This window comes from Sminthopsis crassicaudata, chromosome 1 (assembly GCF_048593235.1).
Source record: "Sminthopsis crassicaudata isolate SCR6 chromosome 1, ASM4859323v1, whole genome shotgun sequence".
Lineage (NCBI taxonomy): Eukaryota > Metazoa > Chordata > Mammalia > Dasyuromorphia > Dasyuridae > Sminthopsis > Sminthopsis crassicaudata.
This window is the reverse complement of record NC_133617.1, coordinates 326,946,798-326,968,548: the sequence shown is the minus strand read 5'-3', so window position 1 is coordinate 326,968,548 and position 21,751 is coordinate 326,946,798. Positions and strand designations below refer to the sequence as shown.

General features: G+C 33.5%; 1 protein-coding gene across 1 annotated transcript in view; it reads left to right on the top strand.

The window, feature by feature from the left end:
• Nucleotides 1–21,751, top strand: part of FBXL7 (F-box and leucine rich repeat protein 7) — a 452,801-nt gene that overhangs the window by 418,584 nt on the left and 12,466 nt on the right. Inside the window, exon 3 of the mRNA XM_074279106.1 lies at nucleotides 20,960–21,571. Coding sequence (XP_074135207.1) covers nucleotides 20,960–21,571 — 612 coding nt within the window. The remainder of the gene's footprint in view (nucleotides 1–20,959; nucleotides 21,572–21,751) is intronic.

The window sequence follows — 21,751 nt, the reverse complement described above, 5'->3', positions numbered from 1 at the left end:
TAAGGATTTAAACCCTCCAAAAAAAATAATAAAGAAAAAAACTAGTAGGAGAATTAAAATCTAATCTAGACTTAAGAAAATAACTTTGCAAAAGGATAAGATCTGATCATTTAAAAAATGATCTCAAGTATTCATCCCTATCAACAATCACAGCCAATTGCCATCCAATTAGGCTCTCCTTTTCTATAACATTGAATGATCACTGGATAGTTTCCAAATGAGTAACTGCTGTATTTTATTTTTATTTTTTAGACTGCTGACAAAATACAAAAATCAACTTTTGTGTTTCTGTTTACAAGTTTGTCCCAAAGGCAATTAAGAGAGTGATAGATAGATAGATACAAATCAATTTTGCCAGAGGGAAATAAATCTGAAAATTGTAAACTGTGAAGAGCATGATTTTTTGTCTGATGGTGATGGAAAGCAAGAGGGATGGTTAAGGAAGACTCTAAATCATATGATATCATGTTACATCCATTTGACTTAGTTTCTTCATCTATAAAATGATCTGGAGAAGGAAATGTATTGTCCTTGGAGTCAGACAAACAGGTTCAAATGCCATGTCTGACATCAGTTCTATGATCATGGGCAAGTCACATTACCTCTCTGAGTCTCAATGTCTCCATTTGTAAAATGAAGTTAATAACACCAATAATAACTAGGTTCACAAGTTTTTTGTATGGTTTAAATAAGGTAGTATATATAGTTTTATAAATTTTAAATCACTATAGAAGTGACTAATAAAAATAATAATTTTTTCAGTGTCCCCCTGCAATGCCATGTTCCACAAAAGGATTATTATTTAACATTGAAAGAAGTATGAATTAAGTTATGAAAACATAAAGCCAGAATCCATTACAGAAAGAAAGTACAGTTAGAGCTATGACTTTGTATCTCCTGCCATTTTGGTAACCACCATCCACCCACCCACCCACCCAAGGAGACCATTTGAAAGCATATTCTTGTTAATTGATGTTGGCAAACAATGGCTATTCTGTCAGAATCCTGACATTGCTCCATATTCTCCCAAGAGGGAGGGATGGACTAGAATATTCTCAGGAAGCATCCAATCAGGATCTGAGTCAGCCACAGAAAACTGAAGTAACCTAAGGAAATAGATAATATTTATAATAGTCACATTCCCTTTTAGCTTTTCTTGTTTCTGTTTGTTGAAACCATCTTTTCTATACAATTTGTTCATTTATTTTCCCAAGTAGTTTTATTTGAAAATAGAATAGTACAAAAAGGGAAATTAGCAGTAGAAAGTTAAAAGTCAATGGACAAATAACTAAAAGAATGAAAGTGGCTTATTTTATGTATTTACTCTGAAGAAAGTCTTTTTCATTAGTTGTTGACCTTTTAAACATTTTAAATTTAATGAGGATTTCTTTTTGTTATTTGAATATTAAGTTAATGAGATACAACATGTTTTTACTGCAAACTGAAAACAGATAAAGTATTTATTTGCTAGAATATAAATTCAATATTCTACCATGTACTGCATTTTAAAATATTCAAACATTGGACTTTTTTCCAAGTCTATTAGGGAGGAAATGAGCACTTAAGTATTACTTGACAATTTAAGATGGAAAACAATTAGGGATCCATTTTAATATGCTGAAAAGGGCTGAAAATTATGGATTGTAGTCCTGTATATAAAAATCTATTTGCTACTTCTTTTTTAGACATCCTTTATTGCTGGCTCATTTCCTTAGCTTTGAAAGGCTATCAGTGAGCTCTCAAGAATATGGTATGTAAAGAGCTATCTGTCTTCTTTGCACAACTGTCAAGAAAAGGCAAGTTCTGGTGATCACAAGTGATGGATGAATCAGTGCAGAACAAATAAAAGTGTCGACTTCTTTTTAGGTAACTGGACTTGAAGCAAAGTAATCTTAATGGCTCCATAAAGTATGTTTCAATATATTTATAGTCACTTTCCACTTATCTGTGCTTGAGCAGGTAATCACTAGTGTGGATAACTCCAAACAGCATATATCACATGAACATAAACACAGACACATATATATATCTACATAAATATAGATATTTATATATGTCTCTGTATGGATGCATATATATATGCATACAATTATATATACAGATATAATTTGAAATGCATTACATAAGTTTGCTGAAGATTTTCTTTTTTCTTTATCTTTTGTTTAGAGTGACACTAAATTTACTTCATAGTACCTCACTAGTTGTGGATAATTTACAGAGCCAAAAATAAAGTTGATTATAAAAGTTCATCTTTTTATCAACATGATTAATTTTGTTTTTGCAAGGATTTCTAGCTTGGAGCAAAAGTAGAAGAAATATAAGGAATACTGGTAAAATGTTTTTTCCTGATTCAAGTCATATCTGATGTTTCAAAGAGTCAAACTTCCTCTTGTAAAAGGATTTACTATTAGGAAGAGGGAAATTACATCATTTTAACACTATTTCAACTATAGCATGGTTCTTATCTTGAACTAGTCTTTTGTTGAGTACTATGTCTTTTTCCCCATCCTAAGAACTGTATCATAAAATCAAAATTATAAATTATCTGCCCCTATTACCCTGACATTTTGCTTTAGAGAAATCACAATATCTTTAGATTTCTTTTGGTTTTTGTTCAGTCATTTCAGTCATGTCTAACTTTTGTGACCCCATTTACTTTCTTGTCAAAGATACTGGAGTGGCTTGCCATTTCCTTCTCTAGCTCATTTTATAAATAAGGAAACAGAGGTAATAAGGGTTAAGTGACTTGACCAGAGTCACACAACTAGGAAGTTTCCAAAGTCAGATTTGAACTCTGGAAAAGTAGTCTTCCTGATCACAGTCCCAGTACTCTAATCACTCTAATTAGATTAGTACTCTAATCTAATCTAATCCACCTAGCTACTGAGGTCTTTTTTTATCACAAGACAAACTAATAAAAGAGAGCTTTTATTTTCCTCATAACAGGCTTATTTACTGAATTTTTTTGATATTTCTGCTTGAGCACAGATTCCAGGACACTCAAGAACATAGGAAATTAAATTAGCACAAAAGGAACATCATATTCTAAAAAATTCAGACTATTTGTAAATAGTTTTGCCCCAAGATTATAGACAAGGTACCCAGACAGGACTCAGAATGACTTCCTAGAGAAATCCAAAGATAAACCTTGGGAATGGGAAGGATTATTTTAGGAACTAGGTTATAGACATTAGTCAAATGAAGTTAATCTTGACATTTTGGGTTTTTTGCATCCTTTTCAAATCCTCTCTATCCAAATGCCAAATTTCAGGAGTATGATCTAAGGTAGGAGCTCACTAGCTCTAGAATTATGATCAGAGTTAATCCAGAATCATTCCTGAGGGAACAATTTCAGGACTTCTTGATAAGAAAATCCAAGACAGGAATCTAGGTTAAAGAGAAAGCAAATCCTCAAAGTATTGTTAACAATGCCCATTAGGACCTATTATAACATTATTTTGGAGGTCATTTCATGGTACTATCTAATAAGTAAAACTACATTATCACATTAAATTTCTTTCAGTCCTTCAATAATTAAACCCTTCCTGATAGAGTCCAAGCTGGACCTGCCTTATATCAATTTCTGCTTCAAAGTAGACATTGTTATAAGAAGGTTTTTAGTGTACTTACATTATCTGAAACTAGTTTTAAAAAAAAATTTGAAATATAACACAAGCCAAAAAGATTCTTTACAATGTATTTTCCTCTACAAATAAGTCTTTATAGTTCTGATTTTAAAAAAAATAAAAGCTCAGATTTTAGCTAAGAAAAGAAACTTTACTTTTTATGGCAACAGTTCTGTCTAGAGAAGCTATAATGGAAAGCATCTTGTACAAAAGCTTTAGTAATCAGAGAACAAAAATGCAGAGTTGCTTTGTAAATTCTGACTTGGGAAGGTCACTCTAATGTAAATATGCCTTCCCAAACTATAAACAGCAGTGGTTTGAAAACAAGAGCTTGTATAAAATAGCCAGTTATCTTGTTGAGGAAAAAATGTGTTTAAATGAGCATGTGTGCATGAAACTTCCAGTTTGGAATAGAAAATATTGAGTCCATACTGTAATTACTAGAGATTTAGATTTTCCAGAAAAGTTGAAGCCTGAGAAAAATTGTTTCTTAACTCAACCCCTCACCCAAAGAAAGAAGAGAAAAAAATTTTTTTTGAAAAAATTGAAATAAGTAATAGTATTTTGATCTCCATTCATATAAATAAAATCACTTTGTTAATTTTGGGGTCATTAAAAAAAATTATGTATCTTTATTTGATTTGTTATTAAGATCTCTGCATCAACTTAATATTCAAAAATAGCTTATAACTCCTTAAGTGTTTTCACATATCTTCTTGTATTTCATTTGCATACATCTATCAGTAAAATAGAAGAGGCAGGCATTTTCTGTTTTTAACTGAATTAACCAACATTGGACAGGTTATGAATTACCAAAGATCACATTCATAAATGACAGAACTTGTGAGTAAATAAATAGTAGGTCTGACTTTTAGGTCATAGGGTTCCATGCAAGAATCTCAGTCTTAAAATGGAAATGGACCAATTTTGATTATGTTTCATGTAATAAAATCAAAAGTGTAATTTATTCTTATAAATAATTTAGTAATAAAACTCTACTTTTTTTCAAATCTAACCTCAAACACTTAACTAGCTCTGTTGACCCTGAGCTAATCACTTTGCCTCCAAAAAGAAATATACTGTTATTTTTTGTTAAAATTGAATTAGAAATTCTTGAATGCTAAGAAATCTTAGTATTCCTGGGACTCAACTAGCTAGAAGAAATAGACAAAACTTGGAAACAAAAGTTATCCAAAGACCAAACTATAATACAACTTTGAACAGTCTCTATTTACAAATTGAGCACATACTTTGCAAAATTCCAAACAACGTTTCTGGGTCAAATAAGGAAAATGTTGAGTCCTTGACAACATTTCAAAGGACCATTCCAGTGTTAAATCTTAGGAATATTACTTGTGTTGTAATCCAATTGCCAATTTAATTTCAACTTTTGAATCTTACATTCAAGAAATTTTCTGTAGACTATGTGGCAAGAAATTCTTCCCATTTTTTTGAAAGATGTTTCCTTTTACTTCCTTCTCTACTTATAAGCAAACATGCATTTAGATTCTCAAAGAATATCCACTTATTTTTTTTAAAAGTAAAAATATGTACAGTACATATTTCAGTGTAATAATACTTATTGAAGAAATTGACTATAGAATTTTCAGAGACTTCTTCAGTTAACCCAAAAATAATGTCCATCAAGTAAAATATTTTTATATTTCTCTTTACTATAAAATTCTTAGCTATCTTGAAGGACTTTTGCTTTGATTTTTGAGATTCACAGAGAGATCATTTTTTTGTATACCCCCCTTGAATTTCACTACTGTTTTATTCTTTTCTTCTGGTTGCTTCTTGAAGACAGCAGCTGTAATATGAGAAACTTTTACATGTTTTATAACTTTCATTCTCCTCTAGATGTTTTGGAGAAGGTCCAACTTCGTGATATCACTAAGAAGCAACTTTAGGCCTCCAACAGTGACATATGGATATTTATCTATTCCGATGTCCCATGCTGCTTTCATATTACTTGCACTGTCAGCCAGCAAGGCAAATAATTTATCGCTCCCTCTCTTTCACATATTTTACAGCTGGAATACCCTGTGATGTGGCTGTTCTCTCCTGTTTTAATTCTATGAAAACTGGTTTAAATTTTTTTATAAAAATTCATAAATTGGAACTTAAATATTACCTGCTACAAGAATCCTTAACCTTTTGTGTATGTAATGGACCCTTCTGGTATCATGGTAAAGCCTGTGGACTTCTCAGAATAATGTTTTGAATTGCATAAAACAAAAACATAATTTCAAAGGACACCAATTATATTACAATTTTTTGTTGTTTTGTTGTTTTCAGTTTATCTGACATTTTATGAACCCATTTGAGATTATCTTGGCAGAAATACTGGAATAGTTTGCCATTTCCTTGTCTAGCTCATTTTATAAATGAGAAAACTGAGGCAAAAAGGGTTAAGTGACTTACCCAAGTCATACAGATTTAATATGTGAGGCCAGATTTGAACTTACAAATATGAGTCTTCCTGATTCCAGGACCAACACTCTATCCAATGTATGTGTCTCCTTATATAAAATAAATATGAAAAAGATAAGTTTAAACCCCAGATTAGAAATTCCTGACCTAATCCAACCCAAGAATTTCATCAACAAAGAAACTGAAAACCACACAGGTTAAAAGATTTGCCAGAAGTCCCACACATGGCACATAGTGGCAAAGCTAGCATTTTAATACAGATCCTTTGATACCAAATATAATTTCCCTTTCACAAGACCATCCTCCCTCACTTTCTCACCTATACATTTATTTATCCATCCAAAAGCATTCTAAGACATACTGCTTTATTTCTTCCTTAGCCAGATCATCTGATATTAGAAAAGGTTTGTTCTGATGAACATAAGACAAAATAGTATTACATCAAAAGATCCACAATATCCTCATGCTGCATACTCACTCCAGGACCAATACAGATAACAATACAGTTTTACTTCAGTAGATGCAATTCTTGAGTTGTTGTGGCCAATAATATCATCATTGATCACCATTGCCATCATCATCATCAAGAAACATTATTATGTGCCAATTACTATATTAAATGCCAGAGAGAAAATTAAAAGCAAAAAAACTTCCTATGTCCTCAAGAAGTTCTCAATCTAATGGGGAAGAAAATACAGAAAGACTGATACATGTACAAGTTGAATAAAGTGTAAATGGGAGCTAATCTCAGAGATAAAGCACTGACAAGTAGAAGGGGATTTTGAAAGTAGTCTTATAAAAAGGGGGATTTGAATTGTAAATTGAAAGAATTCAGAGAAGACAAGGAATGAAAACAAGAAAGTAGAACAATAAAAGAATGGAGGAGAGCCAATGAAAAAGTCCATACTCAGCAGATGGAGTGGGAAGTGAAGTGTAAGACTAGTCAGCTTTCTGATAATGCACCTCTCTAAATTTAGCCAAGCTAGTCTTTCGACTATACACATAGAGAATCTATCACCAAGTCCATACTAAAAAACTTTTCCAGGTAAACTCATCACTTTCAATCTATTGACATAATCCTTGAGAACCCAGGGCCATCTCCATACACCAAGACATCAGAGTAAAGCATAAGTAGAGGACAATAGTTTGGTCATTTAAACATTTCCTGCCAGTTTGTACTTTCAATGTTTCAATGTTTGACAATGGCTTTTTCAAGAGAATGTATTTTCACCAAAGCCTTGTCATTTTTATTTTTTCTCTATTCTTCAGATTTCATTTCTTTATAAGTAAAGCCTTTAAGAATTCTTGTGTATAGTTTTTGCACTATTTGGTTACTTGGGGATGACAAATTCAATTCAACTAAAATTTGTAGTAAGTGCTTATTGCCTTGGGGGACAAAAAAAAAAAAAAAAAAAAAAAAACACTGTCCCATAGTATGCTCTACTATAGACTGTGAGACTTTTTAAAGTATCATTGATATACTCACTTCTTCCAACATGATGACCAAAATTCATATAATCTGTTTATTCCATGCAACTTTCAGATAGATCACCTTCCACTGGAAGTTCATCCCATGTATTAGGGCTCTTGTTCTAGATCTTTTGATATCTTTTGATATCTAGATCTTTGATATCAAAGGAGCACATAGGGCCCATTGATTGAGGTTATATACCAGGTGTATTTTTTTTTCTAGTCAAAGATTTATCTCTGATAATATCATTTCTAATAACTTTTCAGTAATTCTTCATTAACACATACATAGATATAATGTGAAATTGATGTGTGATCCATTAGAGGCAGAAAGAAAGTGGCAAAGTAGATAAAGCACTAGCCTACGGTCAAGAAGACCTGACTTCAAATCTGGCCTCAGACATTTAATGGCTCTCTGACTTAACTGTTTTCTGTCTTAGCTTCCTCAAATGTAAAAGACATAATAAAAATGGCATCTACTTCACAGGGTTGTTATGGTGATGAAATAAGATATCATTTGTAAAGCCTTTATCATAATACTTTGCTCACTGTAGGCACTTAAATGCTTCTTCCTTTCTTCCTTCTCTTCTATATTAGGGTAATGCTAGTGAGACAAAAAGTAGCAGTAGAAGGATGATGTCTTCTGGACAGACAGAACAGAAAAGAATTACTTTGTACCTTCATCATGGCCCTCACTAATAATCATAAAAAATTTTTTCATTTCTGCACAGCCTTTTATACAAGCCAGTATTTTTTTTGATTGTCCTAAAAATATTTGTTGATACATACTCCATTTGATGTTAAATAAAATAACTTTTTTTATTCAAAATAATTTTCAGGTTGAAAATTATATGAAAAGTTGGTCTCATATATCTAAAGGAGGAAAATAAAATTGCAGTTTAAAAGCTACCTTAAAATAAATACTTATATAGTGATAGTTTGTATTAATTTAGTAAGAATGTTCTTTCAGAGTGAATTATCCAAAATTTTTCTAGCCCTCTCATCGATTAAACTGGGTTGCAGATTTTGCGACAAAACATCATTAGAAATAATTTTATTGTGATTTACATGCTATAAAAATATGTAAGTATCACCAAAACATATGTGTTTTGTTTTCTAAATTATATTCTCTACCAAAGTAGGAGGCTCTTGAAGTAACATAAATGGAAAGAGATGATATTATTGTAGCTCTCTTGAAACATTCTAAATTCAGATAAAGTTAATTTTTTATTCCTTAATAATGAAATATACTACATTGGACTCCTTTGTGTATCTCAAAGTCATCTTTCTAACTTAAAAAGCTTTTACACTTCCTTTTGGTATTTTTTTTTTTTTACTGAGTCCTTCACACAAGCCAACTACCAAATCAACTGTTAGAGTTTAGGCTCTACAGTAGAGTTTCTTCACCTTGCTTATGTCATATAGCCTCTTCAGCAGGCTGATGAAGCTTATGACTTTCTCAGAATATTAAGAATTGCTAAATTTCAATTAGAGGTTCATAAAAATTAAAATCCTAATTTTTCCTCACCCAAGATCACAGACCTCCAGAAATTTCTCCATAGTCCAGTGAACTCCAGTTTAAAAAAAAAAAAAAAAAGAAAGAAAGAATAGGTTCCTCAAGAAGATATGGAGAGTACCTGCCACTTCCAATGTCCATTCTTCATTCAACCCTTTAAGATTTTTAGTTCAGGAATACACCCCAATACTTGTAGGTCAGAAGTCAGAAAGTAGAAACTTTTCTTTCCTAGTCCATGCACTTGTATGAGGGCAATAGGCACAAAAGGGAGAAATATATGTGGTATAAAGGAGAGTATGACAGAACATTTTGCCTTTCCCAGGTTAGTCTGATCATCTAAAACCTCATTACCATGCAGATTGACTCAACCTTTGATAATACACACTGCCTTCTGCTTCCTCTCTCCTTTGATTGAAAGTCTGGAGGGTAGGACAATCAGTAAGCTACTCCCAGAGGCTTCCCTAATAAAGTGTTGACAATTTTCCTGGTAACTTCATTTTTCAGAAGTGGCTCTGCTTTTTTTGAACTCTGAATATTATGCCACCAAGCCAGATACTCCTTAATACCCCCATAGTTTTCAGCTTCTTTTATTGTTTTCTTCACCTTATTTTGTAAGCTGCATAAGGCCAACCAAGTATCATTCTGTGTGAATGTGTGTGTGTCTTTAGCAGTTGGCACAATGGCTGGCACATAATAGGTGCTTAATAAATATTGATTGAATTGAACTGAAAAAGAAAAAGTTGGAAGTGGACTGAAGAGGCCTGAGGTCTGACTCTCACCTTAGAAACTCACTGGTTATATGACCCTGCAATTTCCTCATCTGTAAAATGAGGAGATTAGACTCAATCTTTAAAGTCTCTTCCTGTACTAAGTATATGAAGCTTGAGAGTTACTTTCTTAGTCTACAAGAATTGTAATGCTTTTTAGATTTTTAGAATATAGATGGTTGTAGGTCATTATTTTTAAATTTAATGGAATTTTTAGAAAACATATGAGACAATAAAGCATTGTAGGGATACTGTATTATCCTAAAAACCATATTCTAAGATGTCCTGATTTTTCCAACTAAAATTTAAAAACTCATCAGGAAAAAAAGGAAAAAGCAACAATTTCCTGGAATTTTCAGGGCTGCTGATCTCTAGCAGTGTTCTTTAGTATCTGTACTTGTCTCATCTATAAAATGGGCACAGCTCCTTTGCCTACTTCATTCATATGAAAGGATAAAAAAAGAAAATATATGTAAGAACCTCAGGTCTCTTCTAGATCTATGAACCTATGAAAATATTTGGAAAACTATGGGGCATTATAGTCATGTTACTTCTTTTTAAACATATGTCCTATTTATTACCTTTGTCTTTGCCTACAGTAACTTCTTATGGTAAGAATAAAAAAATCATAATATGACCCTTCTTATGATTGAACTCAGTTTGTAACCAAGAAATACAATTAAGTAAAAATACTCAATTCAAAGACTCTAGCAATCACTCACTAGTCTTGCCATAAGAGGTATGTTTTATTATATGTTCTTCAAGGCCATAATAATGGTTTTTAATCTTTCAGAGACTGAATTTTTCAAGAGATCTTTTCATTTACATTGTTTTAGTCAATATGTGTGTGTATAATTCTTTTGTTTCTATTTGTTTTAATGTTTTATTTACTCCATTAAAAAAAAAAAAACTATACAAATCTGAATTCTTTATTTGGTCATTTCTTACTACATAATACTATTCCATTGCCATGAGGTTCCCCCTCAGCTATTTTTTAATTGTTCCAAACAACCAATGAACAAAAACATGTATTAAGTTCTTACAATGCGATTAGAACTGTGCTAAGAGGTTGTGATGCAAATATAAAAGTATCTGCCCTCAAGGAGCTTACTTTAAACCCATTTCATTTCCAGTACTTTGCTACCAGTAAGAGTTCAACTGTTACTTCTGCTATATTTCAAAGTAGCTATGATTTCCTCAATACAGGAATGTTCTCTATCAACTTATGGTCTTCACGAGATACTGTGACCAAAAGAAATTGTTTCCTAGTGGTTAATCTTCAGGTAATGAGTCTCTCTGGATAGCTACACAGATTCTCCAACAGCTGAGACAGAGCTATCTTCAAATCGCTACTAAAAACCTTTCTAACTTGATAAGTTCTGCTAGAACACATACTTCACTAGCTTTTTCCACATCACTATATGGAATTACAATAGGCATTTAAGGGTTAGTAAGCTATCAGACCATCATTTTTTTCATCACTCTAGTTCTTTCAAGCAAACAGCAATCTGTTCCAAATACAATAGGCTGAACCCATTCTTCTATCCACCAAAGACTACAGAATGAGAAACCAGAAAGTGAGATTTTTACTGGCCAAAGTCTCCAGGTCTCACCTGCTTTCTCTCCACTCCTATGTGTATTGAGTAGTGATATGGAAAGACTGCTATGAATTCTACCACAGAGCCGATGCCAGAAGAATTCCATCTGCCAAGCACGAGAGCCAAGAGAGCTATTACTGAGCTACTGAATTTGTAACAGAATGTTCCCCACAATCACACGATAGTATGATCTCATTCAATGAATACGAATCCCTTTGCTGTGTATATTATAAGTATTAGGAAAAAGGAAACCCATCTGAAGATGGAACTGCACTGTATCCTCTGGATATACTTATGTTATCCCCATCAATACTCTAAGTGTATAGAAAGAACGTAGGAAGGAGAATCATTCCCTTGACACAAGGTTTAGAAATCTAAATCCCACACACAGTAAATATATTTCTTTCCTCAATGGCCCCGTTCAACATGTGCAGGTCCCTAAAGGGTATTGTTAAGTGTTCTCTTTTTCAAGATGAATTGAGCACAGGCAGGCAAGCGAGAGGTTTCAGAAACTTAACAGCTGTTAAAATGTCAAACCTGAGTCTAGGGTTGCTGGGCTCTCCTGAGATTGCCATGAGTTGTCTCACCTGACTAAGAAAAACATAACATCAAATGCAATTCACTTCAGCAAACAAAAGTTGGAATTAGGGTACTCAAAGTCTTATAACAGTAGTTTCTGAATGTGAAATTGGTTAAAGATTTAGTTTTCATTTTGCCCAAGTATAAGGAGAGTAAACAATGTTCAACTCATGAGTAATTAGAAATAGTATTATGTATGCCCAAAGAGATAAGAGAAGTATATGCTAGACCATGGATTGAGGATGGCTAAGTGTTCTGCACAAAGGAATTTATGTATTCTGTTTATTAAATCTGAGAATTATGCCAGAAAACAGGTAAATTTTATGGGATATAATATAATTAAAAGGAAGATTCACCATTTTAGAAGTAGATTAAGAATATTCCACAGTATGGATTCAATAGATATAGGCAACTTTAACTGGAGAATTAACTGACTGCAGAAATCATTAAAAGAAAAATATATCAGAAGCAAGGCAGGTCATTAAGACTTAACTTATATCCTAAGAAAGATCTATGAATATGAGCTAGACTATTTATCTTATTTCCCCTCCAATAAAATTAAAGTTTTTTGAGAATAGGGATAATTTTATTCATTTTTCTTTATTTTCAATGCCTTGAACATAGTAGTGCTTAATTAATTGTTTTTATTGTGGCATTATAACAGAATCACAATTTGACAACTGTATTAAGACATTTTCTAAATGCTTTCATGTCTGCTATGTTGCTTGCATGGATTGTATTTGTTGTTGTTGCAAGACTATCTTTTATGTCCCTCTTTTGTTGATTAGGCTTGATTTTAAATAATAAGTCGTTTTGAATTGCAATAGGAGCTCTTTTTTTTTTTTGAAAATAGAAAATTTTGGGTTTTTTTTTAAATTTTCTGATTTCTTGAAGCTAAAAAATAATCATGAGTTAGTCAAAGTGCTGTTTCTTCATGAGTAAAGTTGTTTCTCCTGGTTGTTCATAAAATTTGTTGTTAAACAATGAAATTCTGACATTTAATCAAAATATAATTAGGATTTTTTAAAATGGGTCTTGCTTTTTCCTGATGATAATCTCTAGAGTTAATCAATTAGTACTTTCTAATCTATATTCAAAAATTCTGGGTAATTCCTTTTATCATCCCTTGCAGTATGTTGTCTACTTTTTTAAAAAAATGTTTTCTCTATGATAATTTTTTTCTGTGTATTCTGATTTTAAGATCAATCATATGGGCTTATATGGCATATACACGTTGTTTCAAAACTTTTTTTTGTTTTTGTTCTTTCAACTTTCTTTCACTTGTGCTTTTTTTTTTTTTTAATATCAAAATTCTCCAAAGTAGTTGGAGTTCTAGTTGTCTACACTGTTATTGTTCCCCATTGTTTCTGTTTAGTGAACTCTGATTTCTGTCTTAATCCCAGTGAGGATGATGGGGTTCACTCTAGGTCTCAGTTGGGGGTAAAGGATCCACTTCAGTTAGACCCTGAGATATATACCTGTGAAGTTTTTACACATAGTATGAAGGGTGAAGTAAGGGTGGAAAGGAGAAGTGGGAACTCATAGGATCATAAATTCATAAATCTAGAGCTGTGTCTGTTGCCTCATTTTGTTGATAAATAAATTAAAGCTGAAGAAGGCCAGGGTAGATGATAGATTTGTGATCCGTCCCTATATATCTGTGATTTATTTTTAGTTAAAGGCAAAGTCCCATAAATACCAATGTGGGGAGGTTGTTTAAGAGGTTTAGATTAAGTATACATGACCAGATAAATATTAGATATGACTGAAAGGTTACATTTGGGAAAATGTTTCCCATCATTGACCCATTAATTTCAAGAAGAAAGAAACTCAGAATTTACCTTATCTATGCTCATCATTTTATTTGAGGAAGTTAAGATCCAAAGATTGGAAAAGGAAATGGCAAAGCACTCTGCAAAGAAAGCCCCAAATTGGGTCACAAAAAGTCAGACATAACTGAAAAACAAGATCTAAAGGCTTCCCCTTACAGAGGTAGAAGAAACAAGATTTGAGGCTAATGCCAAACCCAGTGCTCTTTACATTACACACTTCCGCTATAACCATCAAACTTCTATTTAGTTGCCTCATGAAGGCAACTTTTCCCAAAAGAATTTTAGTACTAACAGGTGTTATCAAGCCAAAAAGGTTTCAGAGATGTGCCTGGCAATATTAATGATATTTGGCTATAAACTGCATGCCTGTAGTCCAAAATGAAAAGACTAGCTAAGTTCAAAAATTCATCCCCAGAAGGAGTTTTAAATTTCATGATGCTATATTATGATGATGCTTTTGCCTTTTAATGCTATGGATCCAGCTCTAGCCACTATAGGTTTGGATCACATTTCCCTCTTTTGAGATATGACAGATCAAGCAGAAAATAACTATTCTGCTATTTATTTATCTTTTCCCTTGTTGGAAAGACAACAGTGTTCCCTTTCTTTTTGAAAATTTGGCCTTATGTCCTGGATATTCAAGTTTTGGGTGGTAGCCTATGTCAATGTTGGAAATGGGAAGAACAGATTGGCCCCAAAACATAATTTGAACCAACTAAGATTTATGACTTTGTCAACAGGAGAGTCTTCATCCAAAGAGGCAAAGACTTCCTGAATGAACTGTACACACTATTTATAGAGGTTTTAGGGAGTGAGAAACTGGATAAAGGATAGAGCAAAAGTTGATTCGTGGAGTTCTCAGTTGGACAGGTTGCACAATGGGATACCATGAAATATCCTCATTTTGGTTACTTGCAAACATTAATGGGAAAGTCCAGGCATATATGTGTGAACAAAATGAAGTGACTCTTGGAATGAAGTAGCTCTGGATCCATATTTACTCTTATTATGTTGACTTAAAATTATGAACATTCAGTCACCTAATTAATCAGTAAAAGATGAATCAGAGGCCAGTTTTTCCCTTTGTTACAAAGTAAATTTTCTTTTCAGACTAATACATAAATTAAGGGTTTCCATTTGTCAGTTAGTAATAGTATGTCAGCGGTAGTGATCTTTTTTTAAAAAAAAAAATCACTTTAAGATTATTCTTTTAAATACCTCAGATAGGTATGGATGTGAAAGTTCCTTAAAAAGTATATGATGTTATAAAAATATTGACTATCATTGAATACTTGAAATGCATCCCTATTAGGGATTTAAAGTGAAGAGAATTCTAGATTTTCTTGGCCCCACCAGTATAAAAATAATTAAGCAATCTACTAGTGATTTGAATGTAATATACTTAAAATTAGGTTCAGGAAAGATATAAATTCCCGATCTGCCATTGGTTCTGCAGCTGGGTTTAGGTCATCATAATTGAAGTGTTGGTTTGTTTATTTTTAAACCAAAGACTAGGCACACATGTTTCCTAAAATAGAAATTACTATAGAATTTAATACGATTTGCACTTTGAAAGAGATCTTAGAAATTTCATTTTCTTTAGGGTGTCCTGTTATTTGCCTTCACTCAAGGGAAAGTCCCATAGTTATGCTAATTCAGTTCCTGACTTCCTAAGCTCCTCTTTTAGAAACAAGAGAATTAATAGTTACAGAGCACACTTCCCAGATTACAGCAAACACATATTCCTACTCAGAAATCTTTTGAATATCCATCAATTATGCATTTTTAGTAAAATGTTCTCATACATGTATTAATTATTTTTTAAATAACTCAAGTTGACCTTTTTTAAAGAATCAAAAATATTTTTTCTTCCAGTATTTAGGAAAGCAGATTGTCATAATACTCAAGAATTATTTCTCCTAATACTTTGCAATTTCCAAATATATCTTATTTAATTCAATAGAAATATTTTTGAATGATGCATGTGATTTTATTTTGATTAAACCAAAGAAGATTCCTATTTAAAAGAACTCCATGTTTTATTTGTTGCTAATAAATACTAAAAACACTCAACATATTTATTGAATTTGAATATATTTTAAAAAATAAGAAATGTTAGTAAATCTATTAATAATATCTTCATTATTCTTCCTCACAAAATTGATTTGTGTAGCAAATAATTTTTGGATAAATTGCCCTCTGAGTTATTTGTCCCATTTTCTTGAAAGAATTGAGATAAGAAGTGAATTAGAAATTTATCATTCTCTAATCCTTATTTTTCCATTGCCTATTATTTAAACCACAATCCTATTATGTTTATCCTTCTAGTATATCACATTGCTCACATTCAGTTCCTACTAAATCATAACTATATATAAATAATATCCTATGTAATATTACCTTGATTAGCATCATTTCAAAATAATGTCATTAGAACTTTTTAACTAAATCTAATTATAATATCATAAAATCCTGCTATCTAGCATTCAGCCAATTTTACCATTATAACATTATTCTTATGTGATTAATGGCCCCCTCATAACATTGTATTACTTTACATTGTGTTTTTAAGGAACTATGTAATAACATTATTTCATTGGTAGTGTTTTCTTATCCAAAAATTACCTATATTAATGAAATCACAGGTCAAATTCCTATCACTTAATAACAATATTGTTGTTCAGTTATTTCAGTTTTGTCCAACTCTTCATGATCCCATTTGGGGTTTTCTTGAAAGATAGTGGAGTAGTTTACTATTTCCTTCTCCAGATCATTTTACAGATAAGGAAACTGAGGCAAACGGGTAAAGTGACTTGCCCAGAGTCACAAAACTAGTAAGCATCTGAGACCAGATTTGAATTTAAGATGAGTCTTCTTGACTCCAGGTACAGTTTTCTATCTACTGTGCCATCTAACTGCCCAATAATAGTATTAGGTAAGAATACTTGATATAGATATATGTTTTCAAAATATAATTAATTCACTAACTGATGAATCTAGAATTTCATTATTCTAAATACTCCCTCCACTAATGCAGGTTTCAGTTCCCTCTTGACTTAGTAAATGTATTAGTGCTTTAAAAAAAATAGTAGTAAGTCTTCGTTGATGGCCCTTTCTGAATTAGTCTGGCCCTCAAATAACAGATATAGTTCATTACAAGGCTAGAGCATGGTATAGTGAAAAGAGCTCTGACAGATTTTTTTGTTGTTGTTTGATTTTGGAGGCAATCAGGTTTAAATGGCTTAGTGTCACATAGCTAATAAGTGTCTGAGGCCATATTTGAACTCAAGTCATCCTGATGTTAAGGCTGGTGCTCTATCCACTGTGCCACCTAGTTGCATCTGAGCCCTGACTATTTGAAAGAGTCAGATCACCTGGGTTCAAATTTTGCCTCTGTCACTTACTATCTGTGCGATTTTGAATAAGTCACTTAACTTTTCTCAACTTCAGGTTCCTCCTCTGAAAAATGAGGGGGATGAGATTTGGTGTCTAAAAGTTTATTCCACATACTATATAAGCTATTTGAAAAAATAGGGAGTGAAAGACTCCTACCAAACTCCTTTTAATGATACAGACATGGTACTGATACCTAAACCAGGTAGGATGAAAATAGAGAAAGAAAATTATAGAACAATCCCCCTAATGAATATCGATGCAAAAATTTTAAACAAAATATTAGCAAAGAAATTACAGATAATCATCCCCAGGATAATAAAAGCTTATTCCTTCTGTAAACCTAGAAAACACAATTTTAGGCAATTGAAGTTTTTCCAGTTGGGTAGAACTAGCTAGAGCTTCAGGCTTACAAGGACATCTTTTGAGGAACTTTTCCCAGTACAATGAGACATTAACATTGGGATTTTCTCAGAAGTTCTGAAATATTCCACTTGACTGACAGACTGCTGGTTCTTTAGATGAATCAGATCATTTGATTATCTCCCTCTACTTTAATCTACTTTAATCTTAAGGTGATAGAGTGGTACATCAAATGCAAAATGCATCACCAGGGGAGAAAAATTACAACAAAAAATAGATCTTTTGTAAAAAAAAGCAATCAATCAGCCAAGATGTTTAAGGTGGGAGGATGTCTTGGTTCTCCATCTTATCGCAGCTGCTTCCTTTTAAAGGTGAACTCAATGGTGATTATTAGTATACTCAGAAAAGGGTATGATACACATGATAGGGGATCATTGTTGTTACTATTGTTCAATTGTGTCTGAATCTTTGCAACTGTGGATCATGCTTCACAAAGAAAACCTTTGGGTTTTTTTGGCAAAGATACTAAAGAATTTTGCCATTTCCTGCTCCAGGTCATTTTACAGATGAAGAAACTGAGGCAAACAGAATTAAATGAGTCACACAACTAGTAAGTCTCTGAGGCCATATTTGAACTTAGAATGAGTCTTTCTGTTTCCAGGCCCAGCACTCTATCCAATAAGCCAAGGAAGGAAGGAAGGAAAGGAAGGAGAGAAAGAAATAAGGAGGGAAGGAAGGGGGAAGAAAGGAAGGGAACGAGGGAGGGAAAGAGGAAGGAAGGAGGGTTGGAGGAAGGGAAGGAAGGAAGGAAGGAAGGAAGGAAGGAAGGAAGGAAGGAAGGAAGGAAGGAAGGAAGGAAGGAAGGAAGGAAGGAAGGAAGGAAGGAAGGAAGGAAGGAAGGAAGGAAGGAAGGAAGGGAGGGAGGAAGGGAGGAAGGGAGGAAGGGAGGAAGGGAGGAAGGGAGGAAGGGAGGAAGGGAGGAAGGGAGGAAGGGAGGAAGGGAGAGGGAAGGGAGAGGGAAGGGAGAGAGGGAGGGAGGAAGGAAAGAAGGGAGGGAAGGAGGGAGGGAGGAAGGAAGGAAGGTACTACTTCATATTAACTTTCCAATATTTCTCGAATTCTTCATTTTGTTCATAATTTTCTTAAAACACTTTCATTATAGTCATCTATCATAATTAGATCAGTAATTCTGCAGTTGTGGGATCATAATGTCATAGATTTAAAACTCAAAGGAACCTTAGTGGCCATTTTGTCTAATACTCTTCACAAATGAAAAACCTAATGCCTATTGAATTCAAATAATTTGCTCCAGTTTCAAAGATAGCAAGTGTCTGAGGCATATTGAAACTCAGATCCTCTAAATCCTGTGTTCTGTCCATTGTACCATTCAGTCTGTTTCCAATTACTTGGATAGATAGATAGATAGATAGATTTTATAAAATGCTTTCCCCCTTTATTTTGTTTTGTTTTTCTCCTCCTCTGAGTTTATTACATAGTTGGGCTGACGAAAATGAATAGTGACTTTTCTCACAAAATTCCAAACTCTCTTTCCAAATTGGACCCATTCATAGCTCTCCCAACAGGATAATAGTGGCCCTGTTTCCCATACAGTGCTTTTAATATTGATTTTTTTTTTCTGTATTTACCATCTTTACCACTTTGAGGCATAAGAGGAAATAAATACCAACTACTGAATCTGGAATTGGGCCTTGAATTTGAATGCCAACTCTGCTTCTTATTATTGGTGTGACCCTGGGCAGGCAATAAATCAATGTGAATTAAGCACCTATGTGTCAAGCATAGTGTTCTGTAATGAGTTTACTAAATTGCTTAATCTTCTGGGGCTTCATCTCATCTACGAAATGAGGAGGTTGGATTAAACCTAAGGTCTAGCCAACTATAGCCATTGATATAAAACTCCAGCAGTCCACATGGGTTCCACTGGGGCCTAAATAAGATTAAAATACAATTAGGAAATGTTTAACAAAATAAGTAACAACCCAACATTGATAATGTTAATTTATGGTTTTCTAAGTCAATATGTGACTGTAGGGATCAGTTTCTATTTGAATGTGAAATCATTGGCTTAGATGATTACTGCCTTAGATCACTATTTTTCTTTCTGCCTGTAAATCTATAGTGTATGTGTTTTGTTTAGATCATGGTCCTTTAAAGTTAACGACTATAAAGAATTTTGTGTTATAGATAAATAAAGCTTTATTCATTAGTAGTCTCCATTATATTCTATCACTTTTACCTATATTACCTTTTTAAGAACAGCCACACTTCTTCATAGCCACCATAAAGTCTTCTATTCTGAATCCATAGTGAAGAAAAGGTAAATTTCACTTTATAATGGTGTCTCGGTCATATTTTACACTCTAATCTCTCTGGAAGATTAAACTTGTATGAGGTCACAAAACTTTCCCTGCACACCAATTCTCTTATTAGAAGTGATTCATTTTAGATTAAAGTGTTGTCCTCTACTACCCTTAAGATCTTGTCTTTATAGCAGACAGAAAATGATTTTCATGTGCTACGCATACTTATTCTAATAGGAATACAATTCTCTTCAACACAATTGATTCTTTTTTTTTTATCAGTGTGAGAGTTCCCAATCTGTGTATAATCTATGGCAAAGGTACAATCTTAAACTGTTTTACCTTGTAGCAGCTGACTTTTGATCTGTCTCCATGTTCCATTGTACATGAAATTTTAATATCAGCCTACCCAAAATATAAATAAATTTTCTTATGAAAAAAAAAGTATGTTGTTTTACAAAAATGATGGTACCTGACATTTATATGACGCTCTGTAGGGTCTACAAACTATTTTTTTTTAATTAGTGTATGTAATCCTCCCAATAATTTTTGAGGGAGACAGGGCAGGTGTTAATATTTCTGCTTCACAGATAAGGGATTCAGCTCAGAGAGTGCCAATATTTTACCACACAGTCATAGATGAAAGAGCAGACTTTTGACTCCAGAATTTCTGATTTCAATTTAGTGTTTTATTCCTAATACCACAACTGAATTCTTAAATAAGTTTTTTTAAAAATAGTTATTTTGTGGAATGGTCAGGCAACAAATATTTATTAAAAATTTATTGAAAGCTAAGTAGCAGGATAACTGGTGATGATACAAAGAAAGGTAAAAATGAATGTGCTCATATTTTATTTCTCATTATTATGATATATTGAATATCCATCATCCTAAGAGTTTGAGTAATGATATGTATTGATTCCTTCTTTGTGACTCCATATATTTAAATCTTAAGCTTGCATAACATTTGGACCAGTGGATTAATACTTAAAGAAGCATGTCCCCACATCACAGCTCTCAGCTACCCCTTAATCTAATAGTTGTTTCATGTTCTTTTTCAGACTCCGACCTGAGCATGCGCACGCTCAGCACCCCCAGCCCAGCCCTAATCTGTCCACAGAACTTGCATGGATTTCAAAATGGAAGAGGTTCATCCACCTCATCTTCTTCCATCACAGGGGAGACAGTGGCCATGGTCCACTCTCCCCCTCCAACCCGCCTCACCCACCCTCTCATACGGCTAGCCTCTAAACAGCAGAAAGAACAGGCTCACATTGACCGCCTCCCAGACCACTCTATGATCCAGATATTTTCCTTCCTACCTACCAACCAGCTGTGCCGCTGTGCTCGTGTGTGCCGTAGATGGTACAACCTTGCTTGGGATCCTCGGCTCTGGAGGACTATTCGTTTGACTGGTGAGACTATCAATGTGGACCGGGCACTCAAAGTATTAACCAGAAGACTTTGTCAAGATACACCCAATGTATGTCTCATGTTGGAGACGGTGACTGTTAGTGGCTGCAGGCGGCTCACAGACAGAGGACTTTATACCATTGCCCAGTGCTGCCCAGAGCTGAGGCGACTAGAGGTTTCAGGCTGTTACAACATCTCCAATGAAGCTGTTTTTGATGTGGTATCCCTCTGTCCCAACTTGGAGCACCTGGATGTGTCAGGTAACTAAAAATAACACTAAAACTTCATAGCATCTGCTATGGGATGTGCTCAGACAGATCTTCCTAAATGTTCCCTAACAAGTACATTCTCCAGCTACTACAACCATCCTGGGACAGGTGGTTGAAGGGAAAGGTGGATGGAAAATGAGGCTTATTTTCTGAGATAGTCAACCTAAACAT